The sequence below is a fragment of the Parasteatoda tepidariorum genome, chromosome 4, assembly GCF_043381705.1.
Source record: "Parasteatoda tepidariorum isolate YZ-2023 chromosome 4, CAS_Ptep_4.0, whole genome shotgun sequence".
In the NCBI taxonomy this organism is placed as follows: Eukaryota; Metazoa; Arthropoda; class Arachnida; order Araneae; family Theridiidae; genus Parasteatoda; species Parasteatoda tepidariorum.
The window spans coordinates 23,315,545-23,339,889 of record NC_092207.1 but is presented as its reverse complement, the minus strand read 5'-3'; the positions used below and the strand labels follow the sequence as shown (position 1 = coordinate 23,339,889).

Here is a 24,345-nt window from a genome sequence, read left to right as displayed (position 1 = left end):
AGTATTTTTGCTTTTAAACCAATCCCTTGTTCTGATCACCGCAAGCGTGCTTCATGTGATTATTGTGCAGAAGTAATTTTTAGTAACTTTTTATTGGAAAATACTATTCCAATAGCTGTTGCTGATCATTTCACTAAATCGAATCTTAAACAATTATTATTATTTGTAAAAAAATTTATTGTAGTATTTAAAGACTTGTATCAGAAATATTTGTTTATGATGTAGATTATTATTCACCTGTCTTTTATAATTTGGTGAATAATAATTATATATTAATGGGTAGTGGTTGTTCTTAAACTATTATACCGGTATTCCTAATTATAAAATATTAATATTATAAATTTCCCGCAAAAGATAGTGTTTATAGTTTTGTTTTACTAATTTACTTAAGTTATTTAAATATTAATGTTGTTATTTAATAGTTAAATTTTTGTCTTACTCTCGTAATTGGTGCGTTTAATTTTGTCGCATATAGTGTTCCTAATTTTTGATTCCTAAGGTTGGCAGCTGTGGGGTTATTGTATACTTTTTTTCTTTTTGTCACATGCTTTTTAGTACTATTTCAGGGTGGCCACNTTTGTAAGAAAAAAGAAACAAAAACCTGGAAATTTTAAGATTTTTATCTGGAAAACCTGGAAAAATCAGGGAAATTTGAAATCTGATTTGAGTGGCCACCCTGTATTTGCTTATTTTTTTTATAAATGTTTTTTTACTTATTATTTTAAAACTTGTAATTTTTTTAAAACTTTTTAATAAGTTATAGTTTAATGAATATTATTAGCATTGTAATATGATAACTGAAATTTCCAATCTAAGTTTGGTTTTAATTTTTAGTAAAAATTGTTGTTGCTTTGTATCCTTACAATGCTCGTGACCAAGGTGATCTCAGCTTCAGAAAAGGTGATCGCTTAGGAATTCTTGATGACAGGTATTTATATAATCATAGTCTTTAAATTTTCTAATAATAATATTGTAGGTGCCTTTTTTATTTGACCTCTGATAAATTTGATCTCTGCTTTAGCTGGAGCAAACTTAAAAATTCAACACTTTCACTATATATTTCTTACTTAACACAAAGACAGGCACAAAACCATGTAGAAAATAAACTAATCATGTATCGAATTTACCAGGTACAAAAAATAAAAATAAATACCTCAATTACAATAAAATACATTGACAAATAATAAATCTAAGTTAAGTAAAAGATCTAGATGACAGAATTATATTTCAACAAATTCAGCGATACGCCATTGTATTTAATTAACTTCATGTTAATTAAAATTCTATTTTATGTGGAAAAACAGCTGGACTTAAACACACTCGTTTGCTTGTAAACAATGAACTCGTGCTGACGCCATAGGTCAAATGTGTGGATATCCGTGATCTTCTTTTTGAAGTGCAAGTACCCAATTTTTCTGCTTCATGTTATTTTTACTCTGTTTTCTTTTATTTTAGTGATCCTGATTGGTGGCATGCTTGTCATTTATCCAATCAACAAAATGGATATGTGCCTCGCAACTATGTTGCTCCTGAAAAGACTGTGGAAAGTGAAGAGTAAGTTTTATTTCATTTAAATTATTGTGGTATTTAGTTTTATCAGATAATAGTTTTTTTTAAAAAAAATATTTGTTTAGCTGGTTTTTTGGCCGTGTATCTCGCAAAGAAGCTGAAAAGATGCTTATGCTGCCATCAAATCCTAGGGGAGCTTTCCTTATTCGCAACTGTGAGCAAACTACAGGTACTACAAAAGGTTTGGAAACTTTTACTTATCTGCATGACATTTAAAGGGAAAATAATGAATGAAAGTGGTTACTAATTTTCTCTGAGCAATTCCTTCATTATTTAAAAGAAAAGAAAATACTAACATTTTTATCATTGTTCTTGTTGAACCTTGTATGTGAGGAAACTTAATATTAACACAATTTAAAAAATAAGATTTTTTTCTTTGATAAAAAGATTATTTTAATTATGCAGAATCTTTTTTTTTTAAAAAAAACTTAAATTTATGTTTCAACACTGATGAGAAATATCTATCATGTTGTGAATTTAAAAAAAAGAAGTGCCAATCAAATAAACATGACCTTTTTTTTCCTTCTTACCTTACCTAATTTTACAGGTTAATAGCTTCAATTCGAAACATAAGCCACATTTTTTGCTTTATCAAGTTGACTGTCCTTTTCATTCTCATGTATATTCCTTATTTCACAAAAAAATAATACACAAAATTCGATCTTAAATATATACTGAAAGCAAAGGTTCAAAACAATGACAAATTGTTTTAAATAAATTGCTTATAACTAAATATTTTGGGCAAATTAAAAATATGTTTACATTCCTAATTATTCTAGTGTTAAATCTAAATTATTAAACCTGTAATTGGCATTTTAATCCATCAAGTGTGTGGAAAAAATTTCGTTAGTTTGCTGTTGAAGTATCAATCAGTTCCACAATTGGGCTAACAATCAATTTGATTAAATGTTTCGAATTCGAACATATCTTCAAGATTAAAAAAAATGTACAGAAATTCACTCTGTTACTATTAAGTCCCATTTGCTTAGGTGGTGGATTTTAAGATTTTTTATTTTGTGTTAGTTTCATCTGATTTGCTATCATTATATCCAATCAATGATTAGTTACTAGATTATTAACCTTTTTTAATATTTATTAGTTTTAAATTTTTAGCATCAAGTGGTTATTTTTGTTCCTAAGTATTTTGAGTTGTTTGTTGTTGGAATAATAAAGTATCTCTGGGTTAGACTCTAAAATAATAATAACAATAAGGCAACTTTGAAGTAGATTAAAAGCGTTAAGATCATTAAAAATTAAATTTGATCAGAAAAAAATTTTAAAATTAAAATGATTAAAAAACATTAAAAGCAATCAAAAAGAACAATCAAAATAAAATTTGTGTTATCACTGAAAATAAGACGTGTAAAATGTCTGAATTGATTGTAGGGTATAATTTTTTATAAAAGAAATAATAAAGTAGTAACATAAAAAAGCACTAATAACTCAATCATTATTTTAATTTTTTCAAGCTGTTTCAACTTTATTTATGTTTAGCTCAAATTTAGCCTTTTAGTTTTTTTTTTAATATTTATTTTAGTCTGATGACCATATCAACGTGTATATTAAAAAATAATGTCCTTTATTTTTCTAACAATTCCTGTTTGCTGTTATTATTAATTGTTACCAGAGTTAAAATCAGTTTCTGTTAATGGGACTAGTCTTTCAGAGTAGTTTTGTTGTTTATTATGGTTGTAATATAATTTTTACTCTTAATTTAAATTTTCAGGAGCATATTCTTTATCTATAAAAGATTGGGAGCATCAAAAAAGTGATCATGTTAAACATTATAAAATCAAAGCTATGGATAATGGTGGTTTCTATGTAACTACGAGAAAGACATTTGTTACACTTCAAGAGTTAGTCGCTTATTATTCTGGTACGTAAACATTTTGTAAACAAAATAGTTCTTCTATATATTAATTTATTTTCACATACCCTTTTCTCATTCATTTACTATAAGCTGCTAATTCATTAGTATTTTTTTCTTTTTTTAAATTTGGCATTTTGTAATTTTTTTGCCATTTTATGTCATGTTTTATACTAAGTAACTTTTATTTTTCCTTTCAATTTGTTAATTTCACATTTTTTCCTGTGATTAATGGATTTTTAAAACATATAGCAATCAATATTTAGTAAAAATGAAGTGCTTTTTTGGAAGAAAATATTAACATTTTAGGAAAATTAGGGAAAACTTTAAGTTTGGAAAGCATAAAAAGGTCAGCAAGCTATCTTTTTACCACTCTTATTTTAATATTCCATATTATTCCACTATATATAAAACTTATTTGATTTCTATTTTTTTAAACTTCATTAATCAAAATATTCACTATTGAAACAAATAATCATAATTTTTTTTTAATGCAAGCTTCCTTCAGATTTAATAAAATACAGACTCTCTTGCACTTATGACTACAAAATTTAAAATGAAGTGATTTAAATCTTAGTGTGTACAAATTAAAGTTTTTCTTAAAAAAATATTTATAATGATTTTTCAAATTGTATCATAGTATTAATATTAATCATTATTTCTGTTTAAAGGCACACAATTTTGTTTCTTAAATGTTAAGTTTGTTAATTTAGTCTATTTTAATTTGCATATTTAATTGATGAATTATTAAAAAGAAAAATGTATTAAAATTTTTACATGAGATAAAGACTTAGATCTATATTGGAAGCAACGAAGATAATTTGTGAAAATAAACTTTGAAAAACAGTTATTTCGTGGTTCTGGATGAGTTTTTAAATGTAAACTTGTTTCAGAAGGAGCAAATGGCTTGTGCCATAAACTGACAATCCCTTGTCCAAAACCAAAGCCACATCTTTGGGATCTTTCACCAGATACCAGGGATGAATGGGAAATACCAAGATCGTCATTACAACTTATTAGGAAATTAGGTAGTGGAAATTTTGGTGATGTTTGGTATGGTAAGTTAACCATTATTGTTTTATTACAATTTTAAATAAGTGCTTCCAACAAAAGCAACAACAGAAATTTATTTCGTAATTAAATGACTTAGTAATCAGCAATAAAAGGGTAAAATGATAGTATAAGTTGTAAGAATTTTATCCATAATTTTTGAAATTAGTTTCGATGATTAGATTAATAACACAGTTGCCAACTCTACTGGATTTTCCAGTAGACTATTGGACTTTTCCAGTTACTCCTGGTCGTTTAATGCTGGTTAAATTAAAATTCTCCTGGTATTTGTACATTTTAGAAAATTCCCTAAAATTGAGTAAGTTTCCTAAAAAAAATTCCTTATCGAAGTAGAATTTTTGTACAGATTATTGCTTGCTAGCTAGAATAATTAACTAAGTATTACTAATATATAATGAAGCGAACCTCATTTATGGAAATCAGTTCAAAGCTTCTTTTGTTCTAAAATGTTCAGTTTATTTTTATTTAGAATTCTCTTTTTAAATTAATTAAAAGAAGGTCTTTTGACTTTCTTTGATGAATTAAATACCTATTAATATTTGAAATTATAAATAAACATAATACATAACATTTCAAGTATCCCAATTATATTGAAATTTTTCTGTTTTGATGACTATAAAAATCTCTAAAGTTCCCTATGTGTCAAATATTTAGCACATTATGTAACAGTTATCATGAAATTTATATTATTTCGTAAAATCTACTGGATTTTTTCTATCCATGTTGGCAGCTATGTTAATAATGATATTAATCCTGAAATGCGGAAAAGCATTTGCAGCAAATCCTTACTTTTTTTAATTTAGGATCTTAGTAGAAATCTCATTTAATTAAAAAGATAGAAATTCTATTGAAGGTATAGATAGAACCAGTTATGATTCAGAGAGTTGAACTTCGAGATGAAGGAGGAATAAATTTTAGGAGTTTCTAGTAATGTTTCAAATGATGACACCTAGGGAAAAAGTAATTTTAAACTATATAATGTCTTAAAGTGAGACTTAGAAATCACTTGAGTTAAATTGAATGAGATTGGCGAGAGATCTTAACTGGCAGCACTGATGATTTTTATTTGCCAATTCTTTCTTTGGAAGAGTAAGAGAAAGGCCTAAAAAGATTTGAATAGACTGCCTGAAAGCAGATTTTGCCATGCTGAAAGCAAAAATTAAGGATCAGTTTCTGAAAACTGTGAAAAACTTTTGAAGAAGACCAGGGTACACAATGGCGTTTAGAGCCAGTGCTGATGAGAGTAGATATAGCCTTACTTATGGTAATCAAGGTATACATAAAGCTAGTATATGTTATGAAATGTTCTGAATTTTTTAATAATTTCAACTCTCAGTAAGTCCTCCATGTTCCCATAGCAAATCGTACCTCTGGGGGTACTGATGCAGGAGTTTCCTTGTCTTCTGGATTGTTTTAAAAATTACAAAACTACAGAGTTAAACATTAGTAGTCATAAACCCGAAAAAACTAGGTCGGCTATTCAACGAAGGATGTAAAAAATAAATAAATAAAATAAATAATAATTTGGATCTTAAATTTGTGTAGTTTTAAAATTTCCTTAAATTTATTTGCTGTGTTCATTTTCAATTTGTTAATTGAATTATAATTTTAGGTAAATGGAAAGGAACAACAGAAGTTGCTGTTAAAACACTAAAATCAGGAACCATGGCTCCATCAGCATTTCTACAAGAAGCTACAATAATGAAGAAATTCCGACATGAAAAACTAGTATCTTTGTTTGCTGTTTGCTCTAAAGAAGAACCTATTCTTATCATAACAGAGTATATGGTGAATGGAAGTCTTTTAGAATACCTAAGAAATAAAGAAGGCAAAAATCTGAGGCTTCATGCTCTTATTGACATGGCAGCACAGGTAAAATAGGCTTTTCCTCCTTATTTGTTCTACCACTTTTTTTTCCTTCCAAATGCTTATTATCATCAGTCATAAAACATGGTATTGTGTTTACTTCTATTACAAATAAAAGTACTACTATGTATGAATATATTTACTCTCCATGAATGACAATACTTCTATTTTCATAAAGAATAAAGATTTTTTTTTATTTTAAATTTAGTTTCTAAAAAAATTTTTTTCTAGACTTTTTCAGTAAAATTTTCCTTATAATTCAGACATCACTTTTCTGCATGATTCTGCTTTATCTTTTTTAATGTCCAACATAAATTTTATAATTCTAAAACTGCAAAAATTGAGCTCTGAGAGACAGTCCACAAATGAAACAGATGTAATTGAAGTTTCTTACCTATTCTCTCTGATGTGTTGTTTATGAATTTTATATAAAAATGCAGACCTGCCAACTCTCCTGCTTTTGCCTCAAATCTTCACCCTCAGGCCTTCAGGGTGTTTTCTCCTGCTTTTTTCTATTTAGTGCAAGATAGAGGAAAAAAACAACAATTTGTGCCTTCCCAACTTGTGCTTCAGATCATGCTGGGCATTTATTTGGAAAAACTTTTCCCCATAGCAACATCACTAAAAATTATGGTGAGTGTGAACCAAAACAGCAGCAATAACCAATGAAATGGCAAAATCGGAGATATCTTGGACACCATTAGGCAAAATGTTTTTTCACTTTTTACAGATGCCAGTTTTTTTTTTTTTAAATAATGCTAAATCAGCAACATCTGCAGTTTTAAAACAGTAGCAGTTAAAAAAAAAATTAAGAAATGCATTTATAAAGTATTGTATTCATTATTGACATATTTTGTTAGTTTTGAACTTCTTCCTAAATTTGAAAAAATCAAAAGATATGTTTTAATATAATTCTATAGAACCTTATATTTTATCGTAAGAACACGTATCTTTATTAGTCAGTGTCAGAATCTTATTGTGGTCTATTTTATGTAATGTAAATAAAATATTTTGAAATAAAGTTCTTGTAGGAAGTCTGAATCAGGTTTAATTTTCAATATTGCGCTATGTCGTGATACAGAAAGAGTCTCCTGCTTTTTTATTTTCTAAGGTTGGCAGGTCTGAAAATGACAAAATTGAAATTTTATAAAACTGAATTAGGGCGTCATGTACTTATTTATTATTCTTAGGAGACAGAATCAAATCTTGTATGATGGAGATAAGTTGTTTCAAAAATTTAAATTGTTCTTTTTAATCAGTGTATTTAAAGTTATTTTAATATAATTAACGATTCAGTAAACACAAAAATTTTAAAAATGGTACATTAAGTTGTTATTCACTGGTTGATTTTTTTAAAAAAAAATTGTTTCCCTGTATTTTGAAACTAATCAGGACCAGCTCTAAGCATTCGCCACCTTACCAAATGCTATAAAACTGTAAATTCAACAAAACAATTGTATTTTGGCGAATGATTTTTTTCTACCAAAAAGAGTAATATATGTATTCCTCTAGGGGACCTTGAAAATTTCATCAATGGGAATTTTTCATAACAAATCCTGTATTTTGTATTTGATTATTGAAATTTCCCTTAGATATGTTGCATATTAATTACATGGTGCATAGTGTTTTTAAAAAGTGCTTTAGGGTGCTTTTTTCGATTTTCGTTTTTTGAAAGCCCTTAAAGGTGCTTTTTTATTGGGTGTTTTTAAAAAGTGCTTAATTTTCCCTTTTCAAAAATGAGATTTATGAAAGTGAATGTCGATTTTCTTTACATAAAAACGTGCTTTTCATATTTTTCTATTCAACGTTTTCAGAATTCATTCAACCACAATCAATTTCAGCGTACTGTCAGCCCATAGCGTATGAAAGCACCTATCATTTTACATGTTTGAAGAAATACTTGTGAGTCCGCGTGTGCATCTAGTGAGCTGGGTTCGGAGAGATTCTTGCACTCTCGTGTGCAACTCTGCTGCATTTTGCAAGATATTCTCAATCTAAAGCTTCATTTTACACCCTCTGAAATCGAGCCATAAATCTCTTGATTATTTTTTAATGGCTAATATAAACTAGAAAAGAGTACTTTGTCAAATTCTAATTTATTTTATCATGATCATGTAAAGTCTTTGAAAATTATTTTGTTAATGTACATAGTGCCTAAAAAATGTTTTTCGAGTGCTTAAAAAGTACTTAAAAGGTGCTTATTTTTTGTTGAAAGATTTGGCTACGAACCCTGAATTAGAATTAAGTCCAGATAATGTCAGAAATAAGAGAGATTAAGTGAGCATTAAATAAAATACAGATCCGTTATTAAATATCGAAAAAAGAAAACGCATCTGTTTCTGGATCACCCAATATCTCATGATGAAATTCTATTTCACAGTTTGGATCAATAAAGCAGATTAAGTGGTAGCTAGATGCACATTAACATCCAGCTATTTTTCCGGAAAATGTGTGCTATCATTAAAATAACATACTGTTTATTAAAGTAAACTGTTGTAAAATTCAAAAATTAAAACGAATGCTTAGATAAGAAAATTTAGCTTTGATTTTATCTTTAAAGATTACCACTTTTAAATTGTAGACATAATGTAACCACATGCATTTGGCTGGCTATGACAGCCCCCGTCTAAATTTTCGTTACAAAAATATCTGAGTAATGTAAGAACTAATAAAACAGAATAAAGCAGATCTAAATTATTCAAATGATTTATCTTCAACCGTGATCTTTTTTTTTTTTTCTGAATGATTACAATCTCTGCAGTAAAAAAATAAGCTAGACAGAAAAATTCTTTTATTAAAAAACTAAAGACGTTTAATTTAACCCTCTCTTTCCCATTCATTGCTCGTTGACTACTCCCCAACTGTAAAATGTCTCTTGATTTTAATTTGCTTTTTTAAAATAGCTAAATTCATAGTAACTTTGAATTTTAATTTAAAGGTTTCTTAGGGAACAAAATAATCAAAAATTTGTAAGATTTGCCTTAGGCTAAGACTTTTTAAACTTGACTAACACTTTTAATGTTTGACTAATTTACTGGCTAGTAATTTGAAGCTCTTGGCATGGGCCCTGCTAATGAAATACTTAATTAATAATATAAACCAAATTTCAGTTTTTAAAAGAAAATTAAACTTCAGATTGACTCTTAGTATAAAATCATTTATGTTGAGATTTTAAGAAGTAATAGCATTTTGAAACAACAATAAATTTGTTAATTTGAAGTGAATTAAGTCAAAATGTTTATAAAAAAAAATTTACTTTCATTGCAGTTTAATTCGTAATTTCGAAAACCTGTTTCTGAAGTTTTTTTACTAAGCATGTTTGCTAGACCATTTAGAGACCATTTTTAGACCATTTTTTTTTCGGAAACTGCTGTGGCATGTCTAATTAATTGACCCCGAAAATTTCATAACTCATCCATAAGTGCTGTACTCCTGGTACCTGGTAATATATTTGTCAGAGTTTTCTCTCTGAATCTTGCACCTAGTCAATGTACTAAGATTCTGTACCTCAGTTCAAAATTAATTTGAATCTTCTTAATTTATCTGGACAGTGTAGATAGATAGATAAGAAAAAACATTTGGGCAAATCTTTGATCTTAAGAAAACATCAGTTTAATAGATTTCCAAGCAAATTTATACCGGATAATCACACTTAAACTTAGAATATACATGGATGAAGATTCTACATATTACTTCAAAGTTATAATGAAAATTCACTACTAATCAATATGTCCCGAGTAATTCCTCAATCTTAAACATCGGTGTCATGAAATCTTTTCTCCTCCCACTTTCCGGTTCATTACATCACACTTATCTGCGATTGTAAGAGCAGTACAAACCTCTCATTGGCAGTTACTATTGCCAATGTTGGGGAGAAAAAGAAATCTTGAAAAACTGATGTAGGTACTTAACAAATCAGTACTAATTCTTGTTTTGGTATTTGTTACATTTTAAGTGCATGCTTCCTTTTATGCATGAGCATTACCATAACGTTTTAATTTCTCATATATTTATATACTTTGTTTTATTACTGAATAATGTTTTTTTCCCTCCTTCTCCTCTCTCTTTATTAGATCGCAAGTGGCATGGCATATCTGGAGCGCGAGCAGCTTATTCATAGGGATCTGGCTGCTCGAAACATTTTAGTTGGTGATAATAATATTGTTAAGGTAGCAGATTTTGGCTTGGCTAGAATAATAGAAGACTCTGAATACACAGCTCGGCAAGGTACAAAATGTTTTGAACACCTATGCTTTAAATTTTATTCACAGATTTTTCCCTTAATGTAATTGCTTAATGTAAACAATATTTTCCTTATAGAAATTGAAATATTATGTGTGTCATTTTAAAAGTGAAAATTTTTTCACAATTTCAAAACCTGAAATTATCAGGGAATTTTTTAAAATGAAAAACTTGGGAAAGTCGGAGAAATTTGGATAAAAACCTATCTGGGAATTTTAAAGAAAAGCTGGAGTTTTTTTCTTCGGATTTCTTAATTTTATCATCCATTATACCCACTTTTTTTCGGCATAAATTTTTAGACCCGTAATAGTTGAAATGCCAGCAACCTAGCTACACTTTACTTGCATCAAAATTTGTTCCATTATTACCCTGGTCAACTAGAATGCCACATGAAACTCTCCCATGGTTACTAAATGAATGGAGAAACCTTTGACCTCTTTGGAAACTATGCAGTTTAGGAAAGGCAAAGATTGTGGTGGAGGTGGGAAAAGGGGTTAAGATATTTGTTTCTGATTATGAAAATGGATTTTCCCCCCCTTCTAATCTGTAGGACTGAATCCATTTATTGTTCAAGCTTGTTCCGATGCTTTGGGGTATTTTTTTTTCTTCTTTTGACAAAAGGATTCAAAATGTTTAATTTTATAAAATTCTCTAAAAATTAGTTAGTTGTAATTTATAATAGATTTTATATTGCACTCTTTTTCTGAAAACTTTTGTACTCCCATCCAATGAAATCTGTGAATATTTTTTTTTTCCAGCGAAGCCAAATAATCATACATTTTGTCACAATTGCTGACAGCAATGTTGCTCTACAAATCATTACAATTGTTGCATTAATGCTAATGCATAATTTTATTTTGACCTTTTATAACATATTTTAATTTTAAACAATATTCTTTTTGAACCAACTATATGTTAACATTTAATTTTACTGTTTTGTTTGCAAGTACGTATTTGGTTTTTGATTCAAAATTTGGCTTGTTCAATCTTCTTGACTAATCACAATGTGGAAAGTTTGTAAATGTTACTTGAGAGCTGATATATCCGAAACTGTTTTTCCTTATACCCTAAAAAGCTGGCAAAATTAAAGAATGTATGGGAAACATAATAAATGATGTATAAACATAGAATATAAAAAATTTTTAGTCATATGTGTTTCTTATAAAGGAGGAAAACAAAACTTAGTTTTTTTTTTTTTTTTGTTCTGCACTGTACAGGTTTTTAGTTGTAAAAGCAAGAACATTTAACTAATCTGAACTAAAAACTATGCTGTTAAATTGAAATTCTTTTAAGTATTTCCTTTTCAAATTAGAAAAAAGAATACAGAAGAATAATTTTATCTAGTTTTTCTCTTTAGTGATCTCTAGTTCTATAGTGATCTCTATAGTGCTAGACATTGCTCTTTATGAATTTTATAAAGAGCACTGTTAGAATAAAATGGCTCTTTATTGAAATGTAAATAATTATACAAATTTATTGATGTATATTGCCTGAAATTATTATATTTTTCCTTAATGAAAATATATTAAAGAATACTTATCCAAGGTTTTTTAGATCATTCTGTATTTGCCATTTGGTTCACTTCATGTAAAAACTACCTAAAGTGACACATTAGAACATTAAACATTGGTTTAAAGAAAATATAAACAACAAATTCTGTATAGAGCACTGTTTGTGCGATGGCTCTATATTTAAATTTAAATAAATTGCTAAATTTCTCAGCAAAAATAAATTTAAAAATACATTAATGTCTAATTGCATAGAATTATTTTCTTTTGTTTAATAAAAATATATTAAACAGTACTTGTCCAAGGTTATCTGGGTCACTCTGTATTTGCCTTTTGGTGCATTTATTGCAAGGACTCTCTAAAGTAACACATTGAAACACTTTTATTCAATAGAAACTGTATATTCTATAAGCTAAGCATATTTTCTCCACATCTATCTTAATTCTTTAAAAATTAATGTAGTACCAAAACATTAAAAATTTAAAAAATAAACGCAAAATCTTGCTTAGTTGTTAAAATAAATTTAGTCCAACTATTTTTTCAGGATGATATATTAAAAAAATAACATTTTAAATAAAATATTTTATAATATTGATACTTTTCATGTACCCATCATACACTTTATTAGAAGAAAAAAAGCATGCTGGCCTAGAAATTTTAAGATTTTTACTTGGAAAAATCAAGGAAATTTGAAACTTCATTTGAATGCCACCATGAATTACTTATTTTGAATGAAACATAATAAATATATTAAATTATAATTGCCAAAAGCAGTATACTGTCATGTGAACAAATCTTAAATAATTCAGTTGTTTGATTTTTAAATATCTCATTAAAATGTATTTACCTTAAATTATGTGTCATTTTCAGTACAGTTACGATAGATAGATAGATAANAATAAAAATATATTAAACAGTACTTGTCCAAGGTTATCTGGGTCACTCTGTATTTGCCTTTTGGTGCATTTATTGCAAAAACTCCCTAAAGTAACACATTCAAACACTTTTATTCAATAGAAACTGTATATTCTATAAGCTAAGCATATTTTCTCCACATCTATCTTAATTCTTTAAAAATTAATGTAGTACCAAAACATTAAAAATTTAAAAAATAAAACACAAAATCTTGCTTATTTGTTAAAATTAATTTAGTCTAACTATTTTTTCAAGATGATATATTAAAAATATAACATTTTAAATAAAATATTTTATAGTTACTAATATTGGTACTTTTCATGTACCCATCCTACACTTTATTAGAAGATAAAAAAACATGCTGGCCTCGAAATGTTAAGATTTTTAGCTGGAAAAATCAGGAAAATTTGAAACTTGATTTGAATGCCACCATGAATTACTTGTTTTGGATGAAACATAATAAATATATTAAACTATAATTGCCATAAGCAGTATACTGTCATGTGAACAAATCTTAAATAATTCAGTTGTTTGAGTTTTTAAATATCCTATTAAAATGTATTTACCTTAAATTATGTGTCATTTTTAGTACAGTTAACCATAAACATCAAATAAAAAAAACTTTGTTTTTAAATTTAAATATTCTTGCATGCTCTCAATTTTTTTTAAAAAAAATATATATTTTTGAAAAGCACAAAAAATATTTTCTAGCTTGGGATTCACTCAATATATATTTTTTTTTATGAAATGGCAATGTAAAGGAAATGTATCAAAGTTGTTACACCAGTGGAAAAACAAGAAATCATAAAATCAGCTTAAAAACTTTGAAAATATCCTATCTCTTAAATTGTTAATTTTGCATTTAGTATTCATAATTACATTAAATATCTGTGCGTATTTATCCCATTTTCTATTATAAATGGATTGAAAGTGCCGAGTATAAATAATTTGGATCTGTTGCTTATGCTCAAATGTTGTGTCTTATACATAAAGATTAATTGACTGAAATATGTTAAATTTAATGCTTTTTATTTTTTGAGGCAATTGCTCAGGCTCCGGGCCCTTGAGCCCATGGCATAAGCAAACTGTGAGGTCTAGGAAAATAGTTTTGAGATTTGTGTAGCAATGCTGTGTAATTATTTGCATTATAATGTAATGTAACTACATAAATGTTTATGTAAATTTCACTTAAATAGGAAAAAAAATTATCTAGTTTGAATTTAAAATTAAGATAAGGTTTTTTTTTAATACTAAGTCTTTGATTTAATGTTTCAGAGTTTATCAACGGGCATCTAATTAAGGATACACAAACTCTTTTATTGGCAGGCAGTAAATCTTGATTATCGTTCATTATGTACACATTATATATCATGTTATATATTACATATGTTATAACAATAGAATATTTAAATTTTAAAAAATGTGTTGGATTACTGCGCAAAATAATTTTTTTAAAGCGTCTACTGAACAGATTAGGTATTTAGTATTGATTATGAAAACAAGTTTTTATTTAGCATCTTTACTTACTGTACTACTAAATTATTGCTGTTTTGTTGCTTATATCTGCTAATAACTGGTGCTCTATCTATGAACTTAGGAAGAATTTTTCTTTCCTTCATATTTACTATTAAACCTGTCATGTCTTGAACATATATTTGATCAGAGTTATGTATATAATATCTAGTTACAAAGACCAATTTTTTTTATATTAGGAGCCAAGTTTCCCATTAAATGGACTGCACCAGAAGCTGCTTTACTAGGAAGGTTTTCTATCAAGTCAGATGTTTGGTCGTACGGTATACTACTCTATGAACTCATTACTCATGGCCAAGTTCCTTATCCAGGTAATTTTGTCCAAAAAACAATTTTAATAATTTTTAAATATGGAACAGCTGTATGCTATACTTCAACTTACATCAGCAAACTAATGCTTATTCTTCAAAATTCTAGTAATTATTAATTTTATAAATAATAGTACCTTTCCATGGTGTTTAATATTTTAATCTTTTTGTTGTCGATCATTTTTAAAGCATTCGTTGCACACAATATACGTTTGATTTCATCCGTTTTCTATCAGTTTATTATTTAATAATATACTAAAACCTTTTTCTTTCTTTTTTTTGTTGACTAATGGGTTTTGAAGTTTTAATTTAACAAATTAATCTATTTTGAAATGACCAGAAAAGGATTTTCCTGTTTTGTTATTATTCACTGTGGTTGATGTGATATTAAATTACAGCCCTCTTTTGACTTAAACCCTTTTTGGCTTATGTGTTTCAAATTTCAAAAGTAGTCTATTTTTTAAGTGTTGGATATAACACCTATTAGTCCATTTTGTATTTTTTACTGTGAAAGGTTGTTGTTTATTGCCAACTTTAACTACGTCTACCGGCATCTTTCAGAATTGATGGTTTTCTTTTTATTGATCATTAGTCAGATTGGCACTGTTTCTCATAACCTTTACATCAAGCAGCCAAAGGTAATGCACAGTGTCAGGTGGCTTTGTATACTTTTTCTATCAGCTCTCACTGAGCAAAGTATTGTGATTATAGTGAGGCCATTCTTGTACCATGGTATTATTTATGCATTATTCACATTATTTAGTTTTATTCATAATGCAAAGTATACCTTATTTTCAGAGTATTCATAACTTTCGATAAAGCAATCATATTTGAAATCAGCTTAATTAGGGCTATTTATAATTGGTTTTAACAAAAAATTGACTAATTTGCTATTGCATTCTGTCAAGTGTAGAGATTCTCATTTGCAATTAATTTTAGTGACATACTTTTTGTCAGCAATGGGTTAATATGTTATATTCAATTTGTACTATGCAATGATGGAGATTTAGATTTGTGGGCCAAGTTTTCTAATATAATCTCAAATTTCTTTTAAAATTTTGATTGTCAAAAAGGCTATCTCAACCATGGGCCACCTACGTAAAAGTGACCTTTTTGAACTCAATCATATTATTGTTTTTTATGGGCTAAAGTTTTCAATATATATTTTTTTTTCTTCAAATTTATTTCAAAATTGGAATTACATAAAAGTAACCAAATGTAAGAAAATGTATTTTGTTCTGTGCAATACTATGTGATCTGATTCTAAAAGCTACTTTAACAAGCAAAACAGTCAAGGTTCTTAAAGCTGTAGAAAAGTAGTCTTAAAGCAAATGACATCAATGAAAAAATAAAAGTTCATTTTTTTATACACATAATGCATTTTTTATCTACATAGTGCGTCATTTCTAATCAATGTTTCTGATTATTTTTATAAAAAAAAAATACATGACTTTTATGTCTTCACCCCCCAATTATTTTAATCTTCTGTTTTTTTACCTAAGGCATGCACAATCGTGAAGTGATAGAACAAGTTGAACGAGGTTATAGGATGCCAAAACCTTCAAATTGCGAGTGTCCTGATTCTGTTTACACCAAAATGTTAGAATGCTGGGATGGGGACCCTGAAAAAAGACCCACATTCGAGTTCCTCTTTGGTTTCTTTGATGATTACTTTGTCTCAACAGAGCCAAGTTACCGCAATGCTGAAGATTTTTGAAGTCCTGAAAAACCATGTGATTTATGAAATGCCAGCTGGGGCTATGTCATAATATTTAGATATTTAAAAAGAAAAAGTTTTTATTATGACTGTTCCATAATAATGTGCATTTTCAGCTATGTAAAATTCAGCTATGTATGTGCTATGTAAAATTTTGTGAGTTGTTTTTATGTATGATTTTTTTTTTTTTTAGCATTTTATCAATGGCTTGTAAATATATATTTGTCAATGTGTGATGTTTTTTATATAAAAATAATTAGTTGCTACCTAATGCAAAATGCTTTGACGATGATATGTTTAAGGGAAATTTTTTTTATCTTCCATATTATAGTGCCAAATGATTAACTTGAAAGCGCTGACCTTAAATTTTTCCTTTTTTTTAAATTAGGCATTTTAATAGCTTAATTATTAGCTATCCTGCTTCAAAATTTGTAGCACTTTGCTTTTTTTATGATAAAGAAAACAAAAAAGTAGTACTATCTTAAAACCTTGAAATTTTAAGATTTTTGTTTGACAAAGGTTTGAAACCAAACCATTTCAAGCAACAATTACACACATGACACAACTTTTTTTATTAATTAAGTTCTTATATTTTATAAATCTATGCAGTTTATGTAGGCTTTAAAAAAGAATTTGATATCAAAAAAGTTTGAAACCGCAACCTCTGGTTTGAGGCAAGTACTGTATGTAAAAGTTACTTTTTAGGTTTTTCTCTGATTGTGCCTTTAAATAACTGATATTACAAATTGTATTTCTAATTAATTGGCTGTAATAAAACGTGCATATTTTTCTGAAATATTGTTGAAAGCTAGAATATGTATATATTAGATATCTTCATAGAAATTTTCAGCTTTTACAACTATCTGTGCAAAAATCAAAATTGCTTTATATGTTCTTGAATTATATATTTATTTATGGTTTTAATTTGACTTGCTGTACCTGTATTTTAATACTAGCATTTTTAAAACAAGTATTTTTTTATTAATTTTTCGTTATTTGGAAATGAATTTTGTATTTTAAAATTAGTTAATATAGTAAATTTATTTGTTTAAATTAAATTAAAATTTTTTATTTTATTTTAATATAGAGAAAAGTTACAAGAAACAAAAATGTATATTTAATAATTAATGATCATGTTAAATTATCTTCATGTAATTTCTAAAATTTTTCTATTATTAGATTTTTTCCCCCTGAACTATCTGTACTTTGTGTTAAATTTATTTGGCAGTGAAGAAGCAAAGAGTATGCAGTATTGGAACTGAGAACTATAGTTCTAATATTCTTATCAATTCTAATTGGAGGTATTTATTACAGTGGGATATTAAAGATAAAAATGGCGAACTTTTATGATAATCATATTTTTTAACTTTAATTACAATTATTTCTTTAAAAACTTATTCAATTTAAGATATTAGTTAAACTAATGATGTATAATGATCAACTTCAAATCTCTAGTTCTAGCAACTCTATGCACAGAATCTAAAAGACGATATAAAATGAATTATAAGTAAGCATATTTTGACAATAAGTTTATTTTATTTTTAAAATTTCAACGTATCTATTTAAATATCATATGATGGTGACACTAGAAAAATTCATTTGTATTGCTGGTTAATCCATATATGTGTAAAAGTGCAAGATATTGATATATTAAAAATCTCATATGCTTTGCTTCACAAAATGTTAGAATAATAGTAAATGCTTATTAGAAAATATTTTGCTGTAGTATATTTAATAGATCATTTAAACAATTTATTAATTCATGAAACAATAAAATAATTCAATACCATTTTTCACTGCAAAAGTTAATTCTAAACATTTTTAATCAGGAGAAATCTGGATTTTTTTAATTGCCAATTTTATATTAATTATTGTTTTTTGACGGAAACAAGTTTTTCTATTTATATATAAAACTACTTGCTTCAAGTTTTCCTCATTGTAACGATCTTGTTTGATAGAAAAACTCAACTGGTTTAGTCTTCCCCAGAATCTTTTATTTAAGACAAGATCCTAAGTTCATTTAAGTACACAAGTGTTCGCACAAACTCCTTTAACTGATTTGGTTTAACAAACTAATTTGGTTTTGTTTGTCATTTATTTATGCATTTATTTTTTTAATTTAACTATATTTGGTTAACTTCCAAGCACTGTTTAAAATAAGACTTACAAAAAATGTAACCTGTATGCTTTATGCCATGTTTTTTCTGTAAGACTCAATACCTCTAAAATCTAGTGAAATATACATAGTGTATGCAAATTTATGTATTAAACAAATGATGAGCTGGAAAAATAATTGCACATGTGTAACATGGCAATAAATGAAATGTAACATAAGTCTATTACAATGCATGTATTTTGAGTTTCTTTTTCTTTTCTTACCTGTTAGTCTGATATCTCATTCCTAAAATGCCAATATTGTTTTTGATTATCTTGTACAATGAAAGCCAAATTTCTTCTTGATATCTTAATTTGATGACGTTTTTAGACTTGGATTACTTATAGCAGCATTTATTACAGTAGTGTATTAAAGATGAAAATTATGAACTTCTATGATAATCATATTTTTGAATTTTAATTACAATTATTTCTTTAAAAACTTATTCAATTTAAGATATTAGTTAAACTAATGATGTATAATGATCATCTTCAAATCTCTAGTTTTAGCAACTTCATGCAAAGAATCTAAAAAAGATATTATAAAATAATTTATAAGGAAGCATATTTTGACAATAATTTTATTTTATTATCATTTTTTAAATTTCAAAATCTATATTTATATTTCATATGATGGTGATACTAGAAAAATTCATTTGTATTGCTGGTTTATGTGTAAAAAGAGCAAGATGTTGGTATATTAAAAATCTCTTATGCTTTGCTTCACAAAATATTAGAATAATGGTAGATGCTTATTAGAAAATATTTTGCTCTAGTATATTTAATAGTTCAATACCATTTTTTACTGCAAAAGTTAATGCTAAAAATTTTTAATCAGTAGAAATCTTCTGGATATTTTAAAACCTCAATTTATATGAATTATTGTTTTTTTTTTTAGAGAGACAAGTTTTTCTATTTATATATAAAACTACTTGCCTTAAATTTTCCTCTTTGTAAACATCTTGTTTGATAGAGAAACTCAATTGTTTTATTCTTCCCCAAAATCTTTTATTTAAGACAAGATCATAAGTTCATTTTAGTACCCAAGGGTGTGTTCACACAAACTCTTTTAACTGATTTGGTTGAACTAACTAATTTGGTTTTGTTTGTCATTTATTTATGCATTTATTTTTTAATTTAACTATATTTTGTTAACTTCCAAGCACTATTTAAAATAAGACTTATAAAAAATGTAACCTGTATGCTTTATGCCGTGTTTTTTCTGTAAGACTCAATACCCCTACAATCTAGTAAAAAATAATAAAATTTACATAGTGTATAAATAATAAAATTTACGTGATTGCACTTATGTAACATGGCAATCAATGAAATGTAACATAAGTCTATTACATAATATAATTTGAGTTTTTTTGTCTTTTATCACCAGTAAGTCTGATATCTCATTCCTAAAATGCCAATATTGTTTTTTATTATCATGTATAATGAAAGCCAAATTTCTTATTGATATCTTAATTTGATGACGTTTTTAAAGACTGAGATTACTTTTTTAAAATCATTTAAAAAATGGCCAACAATTTGAGAAATCGATAGAGATGATATAATTGTACAATTCCTTGTGTTCTGCATAGAAATACTTCATCATGTTTTGAAATTCATCTGCAATACTATATAAGAAAAGCTACAAACAATGTTTTAAAATTTGCCATGATTTACAGCAACATGGTGTTATCTGAGGACACCCATGCAAATATTTTATTTGAAATGGCCTTTTCTGTTCACAAACGCCATCTTTTGGTAAACTTAGTAATTAATTTCAATACTTGGTGATCATAAAGTAACTGGTTTACTAAGCAGAATGCGCTGCACATATGTGTCTTCTTCCACTTTTCTTTAAAGAATTTTGTGAATTGTTGATAATTTTTGCCACACCTAGTATTGTTCCATTGTAACTGTTAATCTCTAACTTAATGTAGTAATAATTTTTATTTAATGGCTTGATTGCACAATTTTGCATGAAAAATATTATCTCTACTATATTATCTCCGAAAGTTTGAAAAGTATAACTCATAATCTCTGATTTCCTGTTGCTCTAGTCCTAGTTTTTACAAGTTTGGAATTTGATAGATATTCTTGAATTTTACTGATAAAAACAGTTCAAATTGTGTTTTGGTAAAATTGCTTAGTTTAGAAGTGTGTTATTGTGCGTTTTAAGTAGGCTAGTGAGATTAGTGTTCTGAGGTTGTCTGGCATGTTAATAAATAATGATGAATAAATTTCAATTAAATTATGTTTTTGATCTCGTTTACATTAATATTTTTAATGGTGCATTTTTCTTAATTTTTTTATTTACTTTTTGAAGTATTTAAAAGTTATGAGGTTATTAGACTTTTGAAAATGAACAAGTTTTAATTCATTTATTTTCTAAATTCAATAAAAATATGTAGTAATATTTACTAAATTTAGTAATTTTTAAATTAGATTCTCTTTTAATTAACGTTTCTCTGGGAAATACTTCTCTTAAGCCTTTAAAATACTGGAAAACCCTATAAAATTGCTGTAAAATAAATTTTAAAATCACTTCTTATGATATATACTAACCAAATCTGTTGATTATTCTGATAAAATGTTTTCCATTTTTAAGAAAAGATATGTTATATGAGTTATTTATTATTCATAACTAAGTTGGTGACTACAATAAATTTCACAAAGTTTCATAAAATTAATAATTTTAAATTGGTTTTTTTGAATAAAAATTGAAATTTACTTGTAATCAGTTGACATAAAAAATTAATCAGTATTATCATCTTAGCTTTTTACGTTTGATATGGTAAACAGCTAAGTGATGAATAGTAGCCATTTTATCATATTAATGAAATGGTTTGATTAGTATGCATTGTCAGTTATTTGCAGACATACTAAATCAAGATACTAATTGCAACATAATTTTCGATAGTATTCTTTTGTGTCAGTTCTGAAAAAATTATTGCTAATATAATTTAATTTTTATTATCTATTTAAAAGCTTTATTACTTATTTATTGCATATGAATGATGGCTAAACAATGTAAATTGTAGTTTTATGTGTCTAGGAATTATCTTTTTCATCTTAAGCTTTAAAATTTATTGTGTAACTTTTTATATGATCACTCAATTTTTAGCAGTTCTAAAATTGAATAAAACAGTTCCCTAACATTTTATAAGCATCTGTTGTGAAAAGAAAGCGTTTCATACAAAATATATAAAGAACGCAAAGTATTATACATTTTTGTAGAAATTTACTTAACTGCACACTGCCATGATGCATTTATTACATTCTCAATTTTTATTGCCTTTTATCTTCATAATACAATCATTGATATTTTTTCGGGTAGAAAGGTCTTCACGATTTTAAAAAAAAATGCATCAAAGTATGTATAATAGTTTTGCTGCGAAATACTTTTTATACTTGTACTATCAAAAATTGTTTTATTCTTTTTAAGAACAATTTGCTCATTTTATGTGACTTTTTGAATTATATGCAGTAGGACCTCAATTATCCAAAGTAGTTAATCAAAGACCTTTGTTTAATGAAAATATTGGGATTTTACACTACAGTCAACTGTAAAAAGTTATTTGATAATTATAGTGTTATATTGTTTATAAGTTTAATTAAGTAATTGTTCAATTGGTACAAAAATATTTTATATTAAAATTCAGCTGTGTTGTTGCTCTTAAGTCTTTTTTTTTATTGACTTTTTTTTTCAATAAACTACGTGTATGAAGCATAATATAATTCTAAATTATTATTCGATTTCACTTCTTTTTAAGTTTTGCAAAATTTTCTTTTATTTCATTGCACAGAACACTTTTTTTAGTAGAAATAAAAGCTGTGCTTGCCAAGTAATAATGAAAAGATGAAGGAAATATCGAAAATTACGACCTTCCCGTTTCTTTAACTAAACCAAAAGAACAATCTTTTTCTTTTTTTTCTTTCTTTTTTTTCTTTCTTTTTTTTCCACTTATAAAGTGATAAATTCTATATAGTCATGCAGTTCAAAATAAAAAAAGTTTTTTTCATTTTGAAGGCTTCATGTATATCTCAGAATTATAGCTGCACACTATTTAAATCAAGAGAAGAAATAAATAAATGAAAAAAGGCTTAAAAGGTATTGATTTTGCACCATAAAACTGTATTGTATGTCACTATATTTGGATAATCTAGATTCTACTGTATATTCATTTTACTATGATTAGCTTTTAATCTTTATCTCAAAGTAAATGGTTTGTACAATGATATTCTTACTAGCTCCCAGCAGATTGTTTCAATTTGTAACTTTATTCTGAAACATAAGCACTTGATTTTTTTAAAATAGTTTTATAAAGAAAGAAGCCTCTGTTTAAAATTGTACAATATTTGCCATTTTCAGTATTTTTAATAATTTTTTCCCTTTCATGATATTACTTAATACCTTTATGGCTACTGAATTACAGTCTTGAAGCAAAAAAAAAAAAGAATTTTAACCCATATTTGTAAAAAAAAAAAAAAGGAAGAATCTGAATATGTCTTGCTATTATCTAAAAAGAAAAAAATTAGTAGAAGCCTTTACAAATTATATGTGATAGTTAATCAGAGAAAAGTGTTATTTTTACATTGTATTATAAGACATGTTTGAAAATAAAGTAAATAGATTTCTCATTTCGTTTTTTTTCATTTTCGCTTATTTGTCATACTTATTTCTTTTATCCAATTTATTACTGAATTGTGCAAATGTGTAGTTTAATTTTGATGAAACGCTGAAAACAAAACAAAATGAAAAACTTGTATTTACTACATTTTCAGTTAAATAACTTATCAATAAAATAAAATTAGAGGGGGGGGGGGAGAAAGCTGACGGATCCGCAAAGTTTTTTTCTTAAATAAATTATTTTATTGTATTTTCAGGATGGTTTTCTGGAAATTTTTCAACTTGTTTAAATACAGTAAGTTGCATACTCACAAGAGAAAATTTAATAATAAAATTACAATTTTATACTAGGCAACGAATATGCGTGAAATTTACAGCAAATAGAAATATCCCAAACAAACTTTAGTTGGTACTCTAATATAGTTTTTTTCCTTCCACCACAAAGCCTGAGGCCGTCTGCTGCTATGGAAACAGGAACAGCTCATTTCAGGGAGGGTATCTTCTCTTCACTTTAAGGCTAACTCAATAGATCGAAGAAAAAGATTCACTTTCTCTGGACGACCAAACAGAGCGAAAACCTGTTTGAAACAACGATCCTACACCCCTGCTTGAAATAGTTATACCTCGTTACCATAGTCACCGCCTCGGGTCCAGACGAATGGCTAGGGGAGTTCTTACTTTAGACAAACTATAGATAAATTTATCAAATAAACATGTTACCCCAATTAATTTAAAATATTCCTACCAGTCGAAAATTTCTTAACGTAATGGGGAATGATATTATTAGTTTTGACTATAAGATGCCGTAAGTCCAATAAAAAAGGAAATTTAAGAGTTTTATTCCATGTACGTGTAACAGCACGAGAAGTTTTATTTAAATTATTTTTCTTATTTTCATTTATTTTAAGTTATGTATTTCTTAATTTTTTGTTATATAATATTAAGACTTTTTTCCCCGTGTTTTGTACTTT

General features: G+C 26.9%; 1 protein-coding gene across 5 annotated transcripts in view; it reads left to right on the top strand.

The window, feature by feature from the left end:
- Positions 1-23,385, top strand: part of LOC107439521 (Tyrosine-protein kinase Src64B) — a 30,846-nt gene extending 7,461 nt beyond the window's left edge. For 3 of the 5 annotated variants that reach the window (XM_043053314.2, XM_043053313.2, XM_071179539.1), the window contains exons 4-12: positions 835-928; positions 1,456-1,554; positions 1,635-1,750; positions 3,296-3,445; positions 4,330-4,494; positions 6,120-6,379; positions 10,447-10,600; positions 14,751-14,882; positions 16,382-23,385. In XM_043053314.2, coding sequence (XP_042909248.1) covers positions 835-928; positions 1,456-1,554; positions 1,635-1,750; positions 3,296-3,445; positions 4,330-4,494; positions 6,120-6,379; positions 10,447-10,600; positions 14,751-14,882; positions 16,382-16,596 — 1,385 coding nt within the window. In that variant the 3' untranslated portion in view covers positions 16,597-23,385. The remainder of the gene's footprint in view (positions 1-834; positions 929-1,455; positions 1,555-1,634; positions 1,751-3,295; positions 3,446-4,329; positions 4,495-6,119; positions 6,380-10,446; positions 10,601-14,750; positions 14,883-16,381) is intronic. The other 2 variants (XM_043053315.2, XM_043053316.2) reach the window with 2 other exon arrangements.
- Positions 23,386-24,345: the final 960 nt, after the last annotated feature.